The sequence below is a fragment of the Hyla sarda genome, chromosome 11 (genome assembly GCF_029499605.1).
Source record: "Hyla sarda isolate aHylSar1 chromosome 11, aHylSar1.hap1, whole genome shotgun sequence".
Lineage (NCBI taxonomy): Eukaryota > Metazoa > Chordata > Amphibia > Anura > Hylidae > Hyla > Hyla sarda.
Window position 1 is genome coordinate 95,080,177 of NC_079199.1, and position 21,708 is coordinate 95,101,884.

The 21,708-nt window shown below is 39.7% G+C and overlaps 1 protein-coding gene across 27 annotated transcripts in view; it reads left to right on the forward strand.

Moving 5' to 3' along the window:
• GPHN (gephyrin) overlaps positions 1-21,708 on the forward strand; it is a 314,240-nt gene that overhangs the window by 218,829 nt on the left and 73,703 nt on the right. For 12 of the 27 annotated variants that reach the window (XM_056546198.1, XM_056546189.1, XM_056546185.1 and 9 more), the window contains one exon: positions 14,200-14,256. The exons of the other annotated variants lie outside the window; for them this stretch is intronic. In XM_056546198.1, the coding sequence (XP_056402173.1) occupies positions 14,200-14,256 (57 nt within the window). The remainder of the gene's footprint in view (positions 1-14,199; positions 14,257-21,708) is intronic. 27 annotated transcript variants of the gene reach the window in all.

Consider the following 21,708-nt stretch of genomic DNA (forward strand, 5'->3'; position numbering starts at 1 on the left):
AGTGATTTGTTTAATGAGATCCCGTCTCGATAAGATTGCAGTGACCTGATTAACTGTGATCCAACCTTTCTCCTGTACGCTGTTATTTATGGCACACTCTCCTCTTGTTGTGCACAATGGATCATGCAGCCCTTTATAATGTAACATCTGTCCTTCCCCAGGGAGAATGTTAAACGTTCACAGCTCTCTGCCCCCTCGTCTAAGCAGGCACAGGTTTCTGCACTGCCTTTTGCCGTAGCTCTCGAGAGCAGCCTTTTGAAAATGAATTCTGATATCTTAAAAAAAAAAAACAACGTTATCAGACTCTGCTAGGATGGATCAGGCTTTGGTGTTGAGGGGCAGCCTCAGTGACGAGAACAGTCTTTGTGTCTTTGTTCATAAATCCCTCCATTAAACATTTCTGATGTCAGGCACACGAGGCGATGGTGAACGAGTTGCATGATTCTCACAATGCACTTGTTTTCTCTGCTCCATAACGGACAGGCATCATGTGATCTTTGTATTAGCTGTCCTGGTTTTGGTAAAAAAAAATAAAAAATGGAGGAAGCCAACACAAAAGTTCGTATTTGCAGGAAATATAGGCAGACTGTTTATAATGAAAAATTTTAAACATAGGTTACATTCATTTATTGAGTAAATTTTTTTGGCCAAAATTTTGTCATCCAGACAAATGATATGTTCTGAAAATCTTCTTTAAATAAATATTTGCATTAATAATTCTTAATCCAGCCCATTATTAACCTAGTATGATAGCGGCCATTTTGATGGCTGAAGGTTCCTCTGAAGGTGAATGTATACCTTTGGAGTTTGTCACCAGTCCTAGCCACATTTTCTTATGGTTCCCCAGTTAAAAGTAAATATTGGAATGCGCATTGTACCCCCTAAAGTGCCAACATATCTTCTTACCCCATAGAAATGCCAAGAAAACTTAACAAACTTAGAAAATAAGCTGTTTTGGCAACCGTAATAATAATTGGTCTTCAGTGTGGTGATTTCTCTTCATCTAATTCTAAATATATTTTTTGTTTTAAAGCATTTTTAACAAAACTCTACTGTATCAGCCCTTCAATGTACCTAACCCTCATATAAAGGCTTTGAAGAAAGACAAGTTGCATTAGATGGGTCTTGATGTAGTTGAGCGAACAAAATGTCATTTCTGGTAAATACATGGTTGTTAAACTCAGTAGCTTCCATTGTCCATTATCTGGAGCAAATGCGCCCAAAGCAATGTGTGTTGTGTATTTTCTCCCTAACTAAATGGAGGGTTAAATGTCCTTTTCATCAGTCATGACCATTGTAAGATTTGTGACAGTCAGGACATGGAATGTTGGTTGTCTTTCTATTTCTTGGCTGTAAACTCCCGATCCAATTTTCCATCCAGGCTTCGATAAGTCAACTAGGTGGGCATTCACCGATGACCCACCAAGTAGTATATAGTCATGCGGGTCTTGAACTAGTGGAATATATGGAAACCTGTCAATTTAATCCTGTTTTTAATACAGAAATAGTCAGTACCTTAAACAGGTCCATTCTCTTGAATCCTAATAGGGTCATAATATATAGGCACTTAAAATGTTATAAAAACACACCTTGTATCTGTATGGTACTAGCACTGCTTTAAGGTAAAATAATGAGTCAGTAACCTATGTTTCCTGGATGCTGAAGATCAAATGAAAATATTCAGTTGTTTGTCCCACCTGGACGATGGCTTCTTAAAATGAAGTCCCCATCGTAACCAGCTAATCACAGATAGGTCCAACTTCTTCCGCTATGTCCAATAAAGAGGCAGCTGGCTATTTATTTTAACTAAAACATCTGAAATGTAGTATTACTCAATGCCCGCTGAAATTGATGGGCACATTGACTATGCCAGTACACGGTTGGATTGAACAAAAATCACTTTTTAAGCATCTTCTCAGTCCGGCTTATAGAAACCGTTCCAAGCAGAGGAGCTCACTTAATATCATCCACATGTTGGAATATGGCTAATGGACAGGAATTGCCCCCACCCCCCAATAACAAACATAATTTCAAAGCAGTGTATGTCAGATCCTACATTGCATGATTTTGACAGCCCCTTGGTTAGGAGATCAAGCATCGCCTCCCAGAGAGCATCTTGGCACAGTTTAGCCACAGGTAAGTCACATCCTATTTTGGTGGTGTCATAAGAAGTTACCTTCTGCTAGTGTGTTTATAAAAGCTGAGAAATGGTATAGCATAATATGTTTCCATCTCATAGACTCTAAAATGTGTGTGCTCAATGATCGAGGGCATTTTCACACACCATCGATTTGTTGCAGAAAGATTAGAAGTCCACACAAGTTATGCTCTCCATGACCCATTGTAAATCTTTTTGACAAGAGCATACAAGAAGACATTAACTGGCCAGCTTCTTTGTTTATGCCTGAGCTATGGCAAACGCATATAGTCCATTGTTAACTAGTCAGTAGCTGAATTACTTGTAGCTTTGCCAAGTGCTTGTGCCTGGGAAAAAATATTTTCCATTCTGACACTGATGTACAGTTGTCTCCGTAGAGACGTGTGGATTGGCAGAATATTTGGCCTTATTAGATATCGCCAACTCTCTTGCCTCCTCTGCAACAGCTGACACTCAAACTCTCTTTGTACTGTGGAGAATTGCTTACATGGTCATAAATATAGATAAGACAATTGTTATTATATTTTGTGGTGTATATTGAAAGCTTAGCTCTGTATGTTTCAGATTTCTTCTGTCATGTTTTTCTCGGACCATCAGGATCAGCCTTGAACTTGAAAAGACTGATGATGTATGTTTTGTATCATTGTCCTTGTAGAGCTTAAAGAAAGCTCAGCATTGATCATTGACACTGGATAACCTGTATTTAGTTACAGATACCAATATTGTCCTGTTAGTGTTCTGCTTTATTGTCCTGTTAGTGTTCTGCTACATGCACAACAGCGTTGAGGATCCAAAGGTGCTACCTGATATCTGGCCATGATATCTTGTTTGGATCTGGTCAATGGTATTCATCGAATTGATGCACATAAGAAAAAAGATGTGCAACTGAGACATTGAGTGCTACAAAAGATAAAAAAAAGTGAGGGAAATAAATAAACACTGGCTGACAGCAAAACTGGCTTCCTTTTCCATAGCATCCAACTAAAGATCGGTAAAATAAGCTGTGATTTGTTCCTATTGGGAAGAAAGCCAGTGTTGGTGTTGATCAGTTTATCATTTATTCCCCCCAGTATTCCGGCCATCAGTGCAGGCCTGACCACGGATATTACACCTGTTTAGATCCTATCTGAAGATTTCTAGTGCCCCTTTATAAAGCAGGACCTCAGGTGGATGTCTCTTTTTTTCATCACTCTACTTGAAGATGCCAACTATCTATGTCAAGATGTCAACTATATATTTACTAGTTCTTAATTTAAATTGATGATCTTCATGTATGCTTACTTTGAACCCATACTTCTCATAACTCACAATCCATATCAGTATTCAAACACAATAGTTTTAGGGGCACTCTGCCCCTAGACATCTTATCCCCTATCCTAAGATGTCTCATCGTGGGGGCGCTCTGCGACCTCCGGGCCAGCACCCCCCGCGTTCTGAACATTTGTGTTCAGAACGTCAGCTTCGGGCCCCTCCCATAGACATGAATAGAGGGAGCGTGGCTCTACACCACGGCCCGGAGCCTGATTCCCCGCGATCAGATAGCATCTCCCCTATCCTTAGGATAGGGGATATGATGTCTAGGGGGAAAATACCCCTTTTAAAGAGGATCTCTGACCAGTCCAAATAAAATGAAATTGCATGTTTATTAAATAGCTTAGGGTGTCCTGATCACACAACTTTTTTTCAGTTTCTCGATACACCCTTATTTTCCTGAGATATGAGGGTTGATAGTTTGTCCATTCAGGGAATAAGTCACATGGGCATGAACTTTTCTTTAATAATGGGAGTGATAGGTGGGGTAATGCAGTCAGGGAGTGTGTATTAAGCAAACATGCCCTTCAATGTAACACATTTATACCCCCTGACTGTATAATCCTGCCCATCACCTGATAATCACTCCCATTATTAAAATTAAGTTCACACTCATGTGAATTGTCAGACCACGTTATAAACCCACATATCTTGGGAACAGAAGGGCAAATCAAAAAACTGTAAAATGGTTGGTGATCAGGACATCCCAAGCTATTTAATGACAGTAACAGTTTTTGGGGATTGACCACAGGTCCTCTTTGACCTCTTAACGACCAAGGACATAAATGTATGTCCTGTAGCAGCGGTACTTCGTTCACCAGGACGTCCATTTACGTCCTGTACTTGACTGCGAGCATCGGAGTGATGATCGGGTCATGCACGACAGGTCCCGGCTGCTTATAGCAGCCAGGGACTCGCCGATAATGCCCAACATCCGCGATGGCGCGGATGTCGTGATCAATTCTGATCCTGGCATCTGCTGCAGTGTGGCTATATTTTAGGCTGATCTGATCGCGCGCAGCACGATGGAGGTGGCGGACAGAGGTTCCCTCACCTGCCTTCGCCACCTTCCCGGCGTCTTCTGCTCTGCTCTGCCTTCCAGCAGATAAGAAGTAAAGGAAAATTAGAAAAATCTCCTCCCCCAATAAAAATGTACGGTAAATTGGCCTTTTCCCCATTTTACCCCCAAAAATGTTTTAAATTTTTTTTTATTAATAAACATATTTAGTATCACCATGTGCGTAAATGTCTGAACTATTAAAATATATTGTTAATGATCCCGTACGGTGAACGGTGTGAATGTAAAAAAAAAAAAATGTCCAAAATTGCTGCTTATTTTGTCACATTTTATTCCTAAAAAAATGAATAAAAATTATTAAAAGTTTTATGTACACAAATGTGGTATCAATAAAAAGTACAGATCATGGCTCAAATAATGAGCCCTCATACCGCCGCTTATACGGAAAAATGAAAAAGTTATAGGTCATCAAAATAGAGGGATTTTAAACGTATTAATTTAGTTTAAACGTTTGCGATTTTTTTTAAAGCGGTACAATAATAGAAAATTATGTACTCATGGGTATCATTTTAATCGTATTGACCCACAGAATAAAGAACATGTCACTTTTACTTTAAATTGTACGGCGTGAAAACGAAACCTTCCAAAATTTGCAAAACTGCGGTTTTCTTTTCACTTTCCCCACACAAATAGTATTTTTTTGGTTGTTCCATACATGGTAACATGAGTGATGTCATTACAAAGGACAACTGGTCGCGCAAAAAACAAGTATTCTCATAGTAGTCTGTAGATGAAAATATAAAAGAGTTACGATTTTTAAAAGGCGAGGAGGAAAAATCTAAAATGGAAAAATAAAATTGCCCTGGTCCTTAAAGGGGTACTCTGGCCCTAAGACATCTTATAAGATGATAAGATGTCTGATCGCGGTGGTCCAGCCACTTGGGATCTCTTCTGAAGCCCCCCAGTCATCTACTGCACGGAGGGAAGTTTGCTCCGGTGGACTTGCACCTAGGAAATTGAGAAGCCGTTTTTGTCTCCAATTTTTGTTTGCCTCCACCACAGCTTTACCCTGTTTTCTTGATACAATTGCGTGCGGTGTATGATCAGAGAGCTGTGCTCTCCTATCCTTTTTCATGTATTTCAGTAGGCTTGCCACTTCTTAAACAAAGGCATCTTATCTTAAAACACTTATCACCTGGTTAAAAACTTTTTTTTTTTATGAACTGGTGCCAGAAAGTTAAACAGATTTGTAAACTACTTCTATAAAAAAAAGTCTTTACCCTTCCAGTACTTATTAGCAGCTGTATGCTCCAGAATGAAATTCTCATCTTTTTGAATTTCTTTTGTCTTGTCCACAGTGCTCTCTGCTGACACCTCTGTTCGGGTCAGGAACTGTCCAGAGCAGAATAGGTTTGCTATGGGGATTATCTCCTGCTCTGGACAGTTCCTGATACGGGCATCAGGTGTCAGCAGAGAGCACTGTGGACAAGACAAAAAAGAAATTCAAAAAGATGAGAATTTCCTCTGTAGCAAACAGCTGCTAATATGTACTGGAAGGGTAAAGATTTTTTAATAGAAGTAATTTACAAATCTGTTTCACTTTCTGGCACTAGTTGATTTAAAAAATAATGTTTTCCACCGGAGTACCCCTTGAACCTCCAGCCATACTTGGCTGGTGGACTGATCCTTCTTTAACCTCCATCCTATGAGAATTTATGGGGATTCACACATTTTCCATGAGACACAACCTCAGTAAGGCCATTTTAACTTCATATTTTGGCCCAAAGTTTTAGTGTGTATGGAAAGCTGCCAACGTACATGCTAAAAGTGTCTATAGGTGTCCATTGTCAGACAGAAGCTACAGTAGTGTCAATGTTCTTTTGGCCTTCATCTGGCATGTATGTGCCACAGCAGGTGAAGTAAGAAATGGCATCGTTGCTACCTTAGAACTCTTTAAAAAACAAACTGATAAATGGATATCCTATTAGCCTATGGGTGATGAATACCAAAGTATGCAATATTAACAGTTTACAGATGCCATAAAACCTCTAGTAACATCACTGTCCATGGACGTACACTGTCACTAAAGTATTCAGAGACAGAAAAGCAGGGAACTTCTTCCCCTCCTCCTTCAGAGTGGTACTGCAAACAGCCGCCCAACACACATCATTTATTAAAGTGTGTATCAGCTGTACCACCACTCCAGAGGAAGCTTAGGATAAAGAGACGGATTGGCTTGTATATGCCAGGGAGCTCTAATTGTCCAGTCACCATACATAGTCTTTATCCTAGTACTCAGATACCCCCAGGACTTTCTAGTAGAGCCAAATAGTATATATAAAAAAATAAATAAAAAACAGTAGGGTCCAGAAACAATTGCAAAATCTGAAACTCAAAAACTTGCAACAAAATATACCGAGTTGAAGGAATTATTTGGGGAGCAGAAAAGGCATTCCATTTCCATGTTACACTTCCGCTTTAGCACTGTCTCAGAAGTATAACTTCCAAGAGGAATGGACGGGTACTCTATTGCCATCATCAAATGAGTGACTAGTGAGCACACTTGAAATAAGTGGATCCCGATCAGGTACACTGGTTTATCGTCCTGCCAGTTTACCTATAGTTTTATAAATAAAAGAAAAAATATATATATATAAATATTAGAACTATTTAATAAAAAGTTAATTCTGCGAAAAATATGTGCAAATAAAAAAAGATATAGGACACTGTGTCTATGTTTCAAAATTCTAATAAATAAGCCTGAAGATTATTTTTACTTAATCCAAATTAGATCTATATTTTAACATTTCCTGCTTGTAATGTATTTCTAAGTGATGTAAAATTTTAACACACAAAGTTTTCAGTTTGTAAAATGTTTCTCATGTTATGACCTGAAACAATGTGGGAGATTTATCATAAACTGTGCAGAGGAACATTACTGCAGTTGCCCGCATCAACTTATCAGATCACTTCTTTAATGTTTTAGAGGCATTTTTAAAAATTAAAGAAGCGATCTGGTTGGTTGCTATGGGCAACTGCACCACTCTTCCTCTGCACAGGTTTTGATAAATCTCCCTCGATATATGTAATTTGCCTTTTTTTAGTTGCTTTGCTTTTTTTTAAAGCTATTTTTAAGGTGTGGCATTTCTTTTGCAACCTTCATTGTATACAGGTGATAAAATGTGATATGAGGGATAGGTATTTAAAGCAAAGATGTCTTCTCATACAGCGCTAAAAGGTTCACAGCGTTCATAAGCTTGATTCAATGTAAAATCAGAAAATGTTGTTTTGACTTTGATCAAGTCACTGCTTATATACCAAAGGCTCTAGAAATCAATTAAAAAACACTTACCAGTGAAGTTTCCGTAATAAATTGAAGGACTGCAGGGTCTCTTTGAATTTGCAGACTTGCTATGATGTTAAGCAAAGAACTAAAAGGGGTAGTCCATCTTAGAACTATATTGACCCATCATCCTAGGGGCTATCAGCATATAAAACAACAACCTGGATTTACCTACGAGTATGGTGCCTAGGTATCACCACTCCAGTCTTCCATTGCCATCTTGTTCCTTCTTCCTGGCGGTCGATGTGTCACACTGCTGATCAGCTTCTCGCCATCCGCAGGGATGCCTGGCCGCAGCCAGTGATAGATGGAGCGGCAGTGTGCTGTATTGAGCTCGGCAAAGGTATTCATCCTGATGCCCTGGCCTATTGCTGGTGAGGACATTGCTGTGGCTGGCGATTAGCTGATCAGCAGTGTGACATGCCGACCTCTGTCAAGCAGGAAGAAGACTGCATTGGGGGACTGGGGAATAATAGGTCAAAATACTTCTAAGCTGGACTACACCTTATCCATAGTAATTACAAAGAGATAAAATACAAGGGGTCCAATCAACAACATGATCATTGGGGGTGGCGGGGGGGGGGGGGGGGAGTTAACCACTGTCAGCTCCCCTTGATTTTAAGAATAATGTCCCTGAGTCTCCCATAGGAATGGAGCAGTGGTCATGCTTGCACACAGCAGCTCAGTTTATTGTCTCTAAAACGGCCAAAGATAACCTGCACTACACTATGTTTGACAGTTCCATGTACAGTGAATGGTTTGACAGTGCGAATGCTTGGGTGCCACTCCCTTGCAACAGTAGACTCTAGGTCATGGCATATCTGATATCAGAATGAATGAAATCATTCACTTATTCCCTTTTCTTTTGATAGTGGATGGATGTGTGAAAACCCTTTAGAATTATAGCTGGTGCTCCAATACTGAACTACTTATCCACACACAAAGTGGCGGCCGACTCACTCTGTCCATGTATCATTATGGGATAGCCGGAAATACAGCGTTAGGGTATCTTCGGCTCTCCTATAGGTGAGTGTGTGTCAGGCGCCGTTTCGTGAAGGGGTCGACCTGAACCATTCCTGGGGACCTCCTGTGATCTCACACTTCCTGCAAGATATTACTCCTTTAAGATTTTCCAATAAGCCGTGACCTTTTGCCAGTATTTTCTCACTATTTTGAGTTAAACTATATCTTGTATAATAAATAAGTTAAGATTGCCCTACGCAGCTATTATGGTGCAGTTGGAGCCCAAATTATGGTACAGCACTCATAGTAAATCCGGGCTACAGCCAGCACAAACACACAAAAAATAAAATCAATGGCACTTGTTAGAAACTCCTTGCTTTATATATGTGGTGTCTTTTGTGTGTCTCTGTATATATAGCGGTGTATGCCTATAAGCTTATATATATAGAGATGCTCGGTATATCAAAGTGTATGAATAATCGGGCTGCACAGGACTGTGACATGTACATTGTAAATGAAGAGCATTGCCATCCTATGTTAACACAAGACCCTATAAAACAGTGCAGAGCCGAAATAATTTATTTTACTGTCTTGGTGTTATATTATTGCTAGTTCTGTTTGTAAATTGAGAGGAAAAAGCAAAAAAGAGGGGGATGCTTCCTCGTGTGATAGTAAAAAGGCCGTTTGGTTTCCCGTTACCTCTCCCCAGGTGTGTACTCGCCTGTGGTAGTTGTGAAAGACAGACACGACTCTTCTGGAGATGCCTGTATTGGGCAGCTGCTGCACTTCTGTCCCTATCCACTTGCTGGAATGTAGTGATCCACGTCGGGGGTAGGAAAAAACAGGTCTTTGATGGAGGCACATCTGCTGTTTGTCTTATGTACAGTTACCACATAGATGATAGGATTGAAAGGTTTATTTCAACATAAAAGGAGCCGTCTGTATCATATCTGTACACCTTATCTAAGCTTGGTATCCCCCACCTAGCCTAGGGTCTACTAGGAGGTTCCGGTGTAGGCTCAGGTCACTAGGACAGGGGACCTACAGGTTGTCAGGCAGGCATTCCAGACAGGGATAAGATTAGCTGTCCCAATCTGATCTGTTCTTCATACAATACTGTTCGTTTACATAATATTTGTCTTGAACCACTAATATATTGTTGCTAATAAACAAATTGTTCATTCGGAAGATGTTGTTCTTGATATTTCAACATAAAAGGGGACAACGCGTTTCGGTGCACACCTGCGCTTACCTCAGGTCCAAATAAAAGCACGGTTAGTATATGAACGATTGGATCTCTTCCCGGGAGTTGAGCATGTCTAGGTCTTTGTGGGTCTGAGACAGAGACCCAGACATGCTCAACTCTCGGGAAGAGATCCAGTTCTTGATCTACTTACCATGCATATATTTAGACCCGGGAAAGGTGCAGGTGTGCACTGAAATGTGTAGTCACCATTTGTGTTTAAACTACTGAAATAAACCTTCATATCCTATCATCTCTGTGGTAACTGTACATAAGACAAACAACAGCAATGCCTCCATCATAGTTCTGTTCAGTGTCTTTTGCACTGATTTTTCTGGAGCTCCTGAGCCAATGTCTGGCCAGATTTCAGTGCCCACACTTCATACTTCTGACAAACATATTACCGTAATCATCTTTTTTTGAGTCAGTAGCAAAATGAATGATAATTTGTGAATAATACTAACATACTAGAATCTCTTTGTACAAATTACTGTAACATTAAAGTGTGCAACATCAAGAAGGTAGCACTCTAACCCCTATCCAAATCTTGATGTTGTAGAACATCAGTGACCAAGTAGTTTGACCTCCAGGACCACCTTTGTGTCAGAGCAGGTCAGATCTATATGGAAAAGGTTGGTGCCTCTTGCCTTACCCTAATAAAATTGGCGGCCCAAGAAACCAAGGCTGTATACATTTGCCTCGCTGTTAAGGGTACAAAGCTGAAACAATGTTTCTGTGGTCCCCAGAAGGCAACTACTGGATGTCCTGTTTAGATGCTGCATAATAGCAAGAAAAATGACCCTATATTTAGACGCTCACAAGTCCCAAGGTTATTCAGCCAAAAGCATTTGCTTTTCTATACAGATGAATGCGCTTTATTCAGTACAGCAATAACGCATTTCAAGGTTAGAACTTCTTTCTGAGATCTGTCAATCTAAGGAAGGGGTGCTCACCCAGAGCACCTGTCAATTTGAGGAAGGGGTGCTAACCTGAGGTGCATGTCAACCTGAGGAAGGGGTGCTAACCCGAGGCGCCTGTCAACCTGAGGAAGGGGTGCTAACACCAGAAGTGCATTTATTTTATACTGAATAAAGAGCATCTATCTGTATATCTTCATGCTTCCGGTTGAATAACTTTGACGTTTCTGGGCACCTTAATAGAGGGGGAATTTTTTTGCTATCATCTAGAGCAGGACAGAGACTGTGAGGGTGCGGCCACATGTAGCATACAAGTAGTATATTTGTGTGTCAATCCATAGCATTGACAGTGGCAACAAAGTAGAGGGGATCTGCTTAAAATCCATTGGGAGTTGACCTAGGGGGGTGGACTTAAAACCCAAGGCTTGTGAACTGATGCCTGAATATACTGCAGATTGAAGGGGTTCTCCACCTTATAGTGATTTTAGAATGTTCCTGGCAGACAGTAATGGACATGCTTAGGAAGGATCTGCGCTTGTCTTGAGGCTAAATAGCTGTGTTGTGAGATTACCATAACACTGTGGCTAGCGTTTTGTGAACTGGTATTTCCTGTTTAAGTTTTCATCTTTTGCCTTCAAATCCCATAATTCCATTTTCCTCCCTCCCACACATCAGACACCCCACCCATTGAAACATACATGAGCTGCATCCATTCAAAAGTCCTGTGGTTTTCAATCAGGGTGCCTGCAGCTGTTGCATTAGTTGCAGATTGATCTCTCTTCCACTAAGCGATCGCTCCACCCATTTGAAGCAGACAGGCTCCCTGTCATCAGCTGACTAGTGACGTCAGGTCTCGGCCGCATTGCAACCTGGAAAAAATCTGAGACAACAGTCATTTTGTATGCTGTTAAAAATAAATATTGGGGGTTAAAATCACATAAGAATTGTGAGAAAACCGTCACACACAGGTACAGACACTATATTATGAACTACACTAACTTTACAGCCCCTGTAGCATAGTCAAATAAAATAAAAATCCTGGAATACCCCTTTAAGGCTATGTTTATACAGTTTGTTAACCAGTAATTATACAATTAATAAAATGGCTGAAATGACAGATGTATTTTCAGACATATTCTTATGTACTTTTAAACTTTTTTGAGGCTGTTGCCCCAAATGCAGCTACTTCCATTCGGGGGATATTTTTGGCCAATGACAAGCGATCTTACAGTGTTTGAACATGGCCTTTAACTGTGGATTTAACATTTAAATTTGCATGTTCCTCAGCTGTAAAATCCACAACAAATCCTCAAAATTTGGTGCAGATTTAGCTCTAGCAATGCTGTGGTTTTTCTGCAGTAGAAAATTCTCTGCAATTCCATGTGTCACCATACCCAAATAAAACTCCAAAAACCTTACAAAAGATCCCTAGAATTGTTTCTCGGAAAAGCCATGTATTTACGGGCAAGTGTAATATATAATGTGTATAATGTAAAAAAAATTCTGAGAATAAAAGTATTTCACAAAATACTATTTTTAAATTGAATAGATTTAAACAAACACCTTTTATCTTAATGATCCCTTATAATATTCATTATTTCCCCTATCATTTCTGGCTGTAGTTTTCTAGACACCTTGACTCCCCCTGTTCTCTTCTGTACATGTTCTGGTTTTGAATTGTCTATATTTGATTGATTTGCATTCTTTGGGTCCTTCAGGCCCATTTACATACGGCTTTAGACTTGTTTATTGTCATGTTTTCTATTGTAAATAAAATCTTTTTAGAATTGGAAAAAAAAACATATTTGATTTTCTATTTAGTGCAATGATATGGATAATAAATATATAGGTTATGTTCACCCGAGCGGATTTTAAGGGGTTATCCAGCTTAGAAAAATGTATCCACTATCCAAAGGATAGGGAATAAGTGTTAGACCACAGGGGTTCCAACCTTTGGGACCCCTTTTGATCTCCTGGCTGGCACCCTGGCTCTCCTCCTGCACGCAGTGGGGGGCGGCAAGTGCCCTCCATTAATCTCTGTGGGTTAGCTGAAGCGCTTTACTCGGGTATCTCTGGGTCTTCCATAGAGATGCATGGAGGGGGCGTGTCGACCACAGCTTCATGCAGGAGAAGAGCCAGGGTGCCAGGTAGGAGATTGTAGAGGGTCCCAGCTGTCAGACCCTACGTGATCAGACACCTTTCCCCTTACCCTTTGGATAGGGTATACATTTTTCTAACTTGGACTATTCCTTTAAAAGCGTATTTGAGCCGGAAAATCCACAGCAGATTACATTGACTTTTAAGGGGTCGCTTGTGGAAATTCACACATTAGGAAAATGTGTTTTGCCCGATCTGGCGGGCGCTAGTACCGGAAAACCTCAGATAGACAGCAATGCATTTCTGAGCAAAATCTGCAGAAACAATAAACATATCAATTTTTTTCTGCAGACACTGGAATGGGGACTTCCGTGTGCGCAGTGCAACAGAATTCTATTGTAATCCATTCCGCCGTGTTAACATACCCTTATACTTTTGTATACAAAAAATTGGGGGAACAGGTCATGATTTTTTTTTTCTTTTTTTTTTTTTTTAATACAGACAGTTATAAATTCCAAAATGTTGAAATGTGAAAAAAAATAAAGTATGACTCGCCACTGGTTCAAATTTCTACGGCCGAGCAGACCAATATATTTCTAACATTGAGCTACTTTCATGGATGCTATTTGGTGCAGTTTTTGAAGTGTCAAGAGAGGATCATGGGAGCGGGGAGTACATATATGTTTTTTTTTTTGTTTGTTTTTGTTTTTTTTCAATATATTTAGTTGTTTCAAATCTACACCTGACATTGACTTCAATAACTGCATCGGGACATTGTATGGACACACCGTTAGGACTATCACTAATAATTGTATTGCAACAGCTCAAATTATAGATGAAGATATTCCGTGGACTACTAAACATACAATTAGCTATATTTTCCTATAGGGTTAATAATTAGATAGTGAATGATTACCTTATTATTCACTAGACTGCTGCCAAATACTTGATACTTTGGTACTTGCTTGCAATGATATTGTTGCTGTCTGCATGCTTTAATGAGCAGTTTGCCAATCTGAACATTCAGTGCAGTCTAATCGTTCCTACAATTTGGCCAGTTGTTTGTTTGCATGTTTTTAAATATAATACAGACATATTTTTAAGATCACCTTTTTCTGTATTTTTTTTAATTCATTACCCACTATGTAGCAAATTAAACAGCCGGATGAAAGCAAAGGCGTTACTAATAGAGTTGGATCCTTCAAAGTAAATATGTTTTGCAACCTGTTTTTTTTTTATCTTTATCATTATTTATAAGTTTTTTCACTATTTATTATTACACTTCATCCATTTTTTTATTCAGTGTTCTCACCATGATGTCTTGTGATTTTTGGTTTGACATTTTTTTTTAAATTTATGCCACTGGATGAAAATTGCCAACCCCAATCTAATCTTAGTACATAAAATGTAATATTAAATTTGGGGGTTAATTAATAAAAAAAAATTAAATGCTGCACTAAATACACAATACTTATTATTCCCATTAATATTGGTAGAATTTACATATAATTAGTACACTAAGAATTCAAATTTAATTTCACATGTTTGTTAGAAAACAGCCTATAATTTTAAGGAGAACTATCGTGCACAAAAATGTATTCCCTTTCCAAAGGATAAAGGATGAGTTTTAGATTGCGCGATCTGTGCAGCACCCAGGCTCTCCCCCTCCATGTATCTCTATGGGAGCAAATGCTGTATACAGATACATGAAGGGGGCATGTAGGACTCTGCTTCGTGTGGGGGTTGACACGCCCTGTTCCCGAGCAGAGCCGGCGTCCCATACAGAAGATCGCGGGGGAGTCCCAGTGGTCGAATCCCCTTGCAATCTAAAACTTATCCCCTATTCTTTGTATAGGGGATACACTTTTGTACATGGATAGTTCCCTGTTAATGCAATATTTTTTCTAGTTTTCTAATCTAACACATTTTTCTAATACAGCAATTTGCAAGATGCACCAAACCTTATCTTGATTTTAAGATTTGTAATGTGAATTGTATTTACACAATAATCAGTTCTAAAGTTTTAATCAGTCACAAAATATATGTTATAAAGATAGTTGTAATAAAAAGCTATTGTACCATAAAAATAGTGGGAAAAAAATGATCACAGATTCTTACAAATTAAATATAAGGATTCCCCAAACCCTTAGATCATTGTGTGTTCTAGAATGATTGTTATATATTGACATTTTTTTATATGTTTTTTTTTTATAAATATTAAATTTTAATAAACATATATACGGTAGTAACAAATGCACAAGATATCATAAAGGAGCCTCTCCTATAATTTATATAGCAAGGAGAGTGGGCAAGAAAGAATGAGGGAGGGAGAGAAAGATGAAAAAGAGAGAAAGAAAGAGGGTGGGTGTGGGACAGATGGGGGAAGGGGAAGAACTGTAGACTCACGAAATTGTGGACACCTCGCAGGTGGAACGCTCCTGTGGGAAAGAGTACCGCTCAATCGTGGAAGGAGGGAGGTGGGTCAACAACTCCTAGAAGAATAGGAAGACTAGGCAGGGAGGTGCATGGACCTAAAGTCGTCTGAGAAGAGAGAGTCGAGCCACAGGGCCCACAGCTTATAGTGTAGTATATTGAAATTTTCATGCAGAAATTTAACATTTAAAATCCTAAATAAGTTAGCATCGTATTTTCCCAAATATATTTTATTTACATAAACTATTTGTAAGGGGTTGTCTTTTTTACAACATTACCGTGTACTGATCAGGCATAACATTAAAGGGGTATTTCCCTTCATGGATATGATATTTAGTTGACAGCATAATAACAAGACATGCCATACTCCAAAAGTTATTTCTAGGATGGTGCTGACTCGCTAGCAGGAAATGGTTAAAATGCTCCACCAGATGGTCCTTATTTCCCCCCAGAGAGGAAGATCATGGGACCTCCATCTTCACTGTGGCCCTGGCTTGCTCAAGTTTCATGTTGCAAACCAGACTCATTGCCTAGGTCACTAAGGCAAGCCTGGCATTAGAGCTTTACACGAATAACATACCAGGTTTAGGCAGAGTGGGAGGGTTCTTGCAGTTTCAGTAGAGAAGCAAGGACTGCTGGGAACTTAGGTTTTAGGGCAGCTTGTGCTATCAGGACACATAGAGCATGTAAGTGCCCATTCTGTGACCTACTGTCCACTGCCAAATGTGGCTGCAATGGGCATGTGAGCATCAGAACTGGACTGGTCGCCTGAGTTTATAAACTACTTTTGTAAACATTTTCTGCATGTAAGGTGCTTTCCTGGGGAAGAAATTGCACCAGTTTGTACTTTGGGAAAAGGACACTGCGGAATTCAGCAAGCGGAGATTCCATCTGGCAGCCACCGCTTAAAATACTTCGGCATTAGGGCCGCGGGGCACTGAGCCGTCACCATTGACGGCTATGCAGTGCTCGTGGAATCCGCGCAAAGAATGAACATGTTCTTTCTTTGCACAGAACAGTTTCAGCGGTGGAATTGTCCGCCGTCTCGCGGAGACCTGTTCACACTAATGTTAAGTTCACACCGCAGGATTCCGCCCGTGGAATTCCGTAGTGTGAATGTACCATAAGGCTCTAGGACATGTTCCTTGGGTCCTGGAATTGCACTTTAAGACACACCACCTACCTAATCATTGTTCAGATAAGGTACCCCCCTTTATAGCTACTGTGTGCCCTGCTGCACACTCAGATTCTTATGTCAATGTTTTGTCAGGACCTTGAGGATCTGCTACAATTGTCTTGGTGCCAAATACCACAGGATACTTTCAGATATCTTATGGAGATGATGCCTCGAAAAGTCAAATGCTGTCTAATGGAACAAGAGGGAACAATGCAATATTATTATGGCTGATTAGTTTCTTCTGTTCTGGACGTTGAGATAAGAGAAGGGAGTTCCCATTGAGAACCTTTAGCAAAAGAAGAGGCCAAATGGAGCAACAAAAAGCATCACTCTCTGTGGAGGACCCAACATGTCCATCCATTCCACAGAGAAGCCCTTTCTCCTGTGAATACACTGCAAAGGAATGGAACATATTCTGGCTGGTTCTTCTACAAATAAACCCAACAGTTGGAGTAGCCTTCTTGTCTTTGTATTTTGAAGGAATCTGGTTAGTAAATGAAGTTCTACTGCACAGCAATCTCAAAAACCGGGGTCCTGAATGCCCCTTGTGAATGGAGTAGTAGTATGCATGTGTGGCCACTGCTTGATTCACTTCTATGGTACTGATAAAGTGGAGATCGTACTTGGCGGTTTCTGTCAGACAGAAGACTCAGGATACCCGTTCATGAGGCCGCAGTGAGTCCCTGCATCTAGACCCACAATCACACATTCATAACCTTTTTTATCCCCTTACTTAGTTCACTGCTATCTAAGCCAGAACAAACATACCACATCCCACTGTGCCATGCCTGATAACACGAGTACTTGAGAAAGAAGCCGGTCCGGCCTCGAAACGCATTGTATGTTTTTATAATTTTTTAAAATAAATATTATTATTCAAGAAGTCATTGGTAGCACTCCATTATCCTCCTTGGTGGTACGATTGTGGATTTGGATGCCTGATAACATGCCTTTTCAACCTCATAAAGGGTCTCTGAACCGCTGCTATGTCTAAATGTATAAAGTTGTTTACATTTTGGGTCACAGAGTATGGTAAATTGGATAACCAATTCTTCTTTGTTTCTTTAAAAGCCTTATCCCAAATTTATATTCTATCACCTATTCACATGATAAGTATCTGATCAGTGGAGGCCACTGTACTCTATTTTAGGCAGTCCAATACTGGTTGTAGAGTAGTGCTCAGGCATGTGGACTTTTCTGTAGGAAATAGATCATAGTCATATACTGTAAGTGATACTATGGTGAGGTAATACATTTATAACTATAATAAGCCATAACTCCATTAAGCCAGAACAGAGCCACCCTGTTTCTCTCTCCCTCCCGGCCCATAAAGTGGGCCCTGACCTGGGAATTCTTCTGTCTAATGTCTTTATCCTAATGAGATAACCACTTTACAGAGTTTTACAAAGACATACTTTTTTAACTAGACAGTCATCATTAGTGGAAGAGAAGTCTATGAGACCCAGTAGACCCGATCATGGAACCCACTTTGGGAAACAATGATCAAAGCTGTCAATCACTCTTCTCTGTGTACGATTTTATCTGAGAGAACTTGGAATAATAAATAGACTTCTTTTAAGAGACAATCCACAAGATAATTATACTTGTCAAATAAATAGATTGTCTTAGCTCCTCGAAGTGTTTCTATTGTGGAATATATAAGATGCATCCTAAGCTCGTCTAGTAATGATACACTGAGCTCCTAATTAGCGTGGAGCGAATCATGGATTTGGACTCTCTTAGTGGAGGATTTGTCACTCAGTGGACTTGTAAATACCAGATATAGTATTTTCTGTGGAAACATGACAAACTTGTTGAAAGTAAATCGAAACTTAAGTACACATGTTTTTTTAGCAAAAGTACATGTACATTTTTCTTTCTCTTGATAAATTACATTTACTGCCCCAGTATGAATACATTTTAATACTGTAACAATTTATCCCATTCATTGTAGAATCTTATTTACCATAAAGACAATACAAACTCTCAAAGGGGTTATGGTGATAGCAAAAAAAGTGCATACTTATTTACCCAGATTCCCTGCACCTGTCATTCCAATGGCTCCTAATATCCTCTACTTTCTGTGATGTATCGACCCTGCAGGAACTACCCACTCAGCCAATCGGTGGCCAAAGCTGGTAACCACTGCAGCCAATGATTTGCTGAATAGGATGATCCTGCAGGGTTGTTGCATCACAGGAAGTGGAGGGGAGCCATAGGAACAACAGCTGTGGGGAATTAGGGCAGGTGAGTATACCTCCATTTTTATATATTTTTTTTACCTTTTTAAAAAATGTTTTGTGCTTGGACGACCCCTTTAAGCTTGCTATACATATAAGCGGTCAGCTGAATGTGGTTATTTGAATCCCACTCTTACCAGTATGCATATGCATGTTTGGTTCAGCCAAGCATGCATGTGTTCTCAATTAAGGAACCTCCAGTTACTACACCAAGAGAACAAAAGGACTGTTGAAATCCAACATGTATGACCCTGTTCTCCCTCAACTTCGGCCATCAAATGGTCATCTGGTTCAGGCAACAGAAGTCTAATATGTATAGCCAACTTTAGAGGAACATATTTTTGTTATTTTATTATGCATGATAATAATTTTTGTAATATACTGTATATGGTGATGTATCCAATAGGTGCCATTTCTTAGTACTTTTAGCTTCATTACATCCAATGATGGCTTCAGGGCAGGATATGTGTTATAATTCCTCAGCAACTTCCGAGTCCAAGACTTGCACAAGGCTTCAGTGATCAGGATATGGATTTGCCGGAAGTCCCGTAGACTTGCATGGGGCTTCCGGCAATCCCATATCCTGATCACTGTAGTCTCAGGAAAGTCTTGGTTTCTAAAGTTGCCACAAAATGTGTATACATATCCGGCTGCCATAGCATGAGTGCCGTTACACTTTAAGATAAAAAAACGTTCAGCTTTTTTCCCTTAAATTGTGCTACTACTATCCGTGGGGTTTCTGGCAATTGCATTTCACCCCCTTCCAAGTAAAATCGAGCTGAGATGTAACATCAGGCACAGCCCGTTGACTAGATTGGCACCAGGAGGCAAAACTAAATAGGTTGTATACTGTAATATCATAGACACAATTCAGTATAGTATTATTGTTCGACTTGTCGTGTAGAGAGCATTTGTATCTAGAATCCAAATATGTAACCTGCAAGATTTTGGCTACAAAAAGATGTACAATAAGATCTTATATACCTTTTGCATTCAGATTTATTGGTGGAAGTATCACTGGGTTGATGCCCCATGTATTGCGCAAACAGTATTTTAGTGCCTTCCTAATATTCTTCAAATTGAATGCTGCACAATTTATCGGTAACATTTTTGTGCTACAGCAACATAATGTAGGTAAAGGAGAAGGAATAGCTTGTGTACATGTTATGTAGAAATAAAATATAAACAGGCACAATTTTTTAAACAAACTTTGCATAAATTAGTATTACCTGTGAATGTAAGCAAAAAATGCAAGACAGCACAGGAGGGAGCAGGATACCCTTTTTTGTTTGTGCTGTATATAGGAGACATCATAGCAGCTAACCTCCACCCATTAGCTCAGGCACAGCTAAAAATTGAGCCTGCAGAGTGGAAAACGGGTGAAAAATGTCATATACTAGTTATACAATGACTAGAAATAGTGCTATATCTGTACATACATGACAGCTTATCCCAAACGGCTGCATGAGATTGTAGTTAGCAGCTACCAATAACTAGCTGTCGTGTAAAGCCCACTGAGCATCTGCAGCTCATCTTTTTTCTGTTTCTAAAGTTTTTTTTCTAGATACCAAACACCCCCCTAAAACTTGGGACCTTGATACCATGCAGCAGATGCATACCTTCATACCTTCATGCAACCACAAAATGTCATGATTATAAAAAAAATAAGTGTTTTACCCATTCATGCCATACGCCGTTTACACTATCCCTATCTTGGAGCAGATTAACAGAACAAAGCGCCCATATTATATTATGATGTTACATTAGCATTGTAGCATTTCTGTTATTTTTGGTTTTGGCAAGAAACCATCCATTGAGTAGACTCAGCAGAAAGTTACTCCAAAAGTGTCATTAAGGAACCCATCTTTTTCTCATAAGTGCAGTAAAATACATAGATTCGTTTGCATCTTAACACTTATTGTTGGAGAAGAAACTGCTCATTAAATTAAAAAGTTCATCAAAAATCCTTTGCACCACTCAGGGCTATCACTCGGAGAGCCTAATACATAAAAGGACCATGCTTAGAATACTGTACAGCAATATGTCTTTGAGTCAACCACTCCAAAAGATAGAGGGGTCGTCCTCTAAATAAAGCCACAAATAAAAGGTATTTAGGAGAATGGAAAAACGGTCATGGATGAATCTGGTGTGGACATGGGGTGTGTGTGGGGGGGGGGGGTTGGGGGTTGGAGAGGTTTCACTGTGTTTATGTGTAATATATAGTACTAGGTTTCTCCTGGTGTATCTCTGTTCAAATGAATTGAGTTGGGATGTCTGTAGTATAATTACAAGCACCTAGATAAAGACTTTATACACATATGTACTTAAAGGCTTATCCTAAGATTTTGTTAACCCCTATCCAATAATTGGGGATATCCAGCTTACTGATGGGTGTCTCACCGATGGAACCCCCTCCAATCATGAGAAAGTAGGTCAAATCTCTCTCTGATGTATGGAGCAGCAGTGTGCGTACTTGCCCACCACTCCATTCATGCCGTCAGAATTCAGAAGTCCCATTGAGAATAAATGGAGTGGTGGTTAAGTATGCATTTTCTCCATTCCCTCTTGGGACATTTGACTCCATTCTTGAGATTGGTGGGGGCACCGGAGTTTGGACCCTTACTGATCAGCTGTTTATCTTCTATTTATGAATGAAGTATAACTTTTAATGTTGAAAGCCCTTTAATAAAACCACTCCAATGCATTGTGTGGGGTTGACCATTCATCTAAATGGCTGAAATATATTGGGGCTGTTGCAGGTGAAATGTATGACCAGACATGGATTCCTTTGGTGAAAACCACAGATCT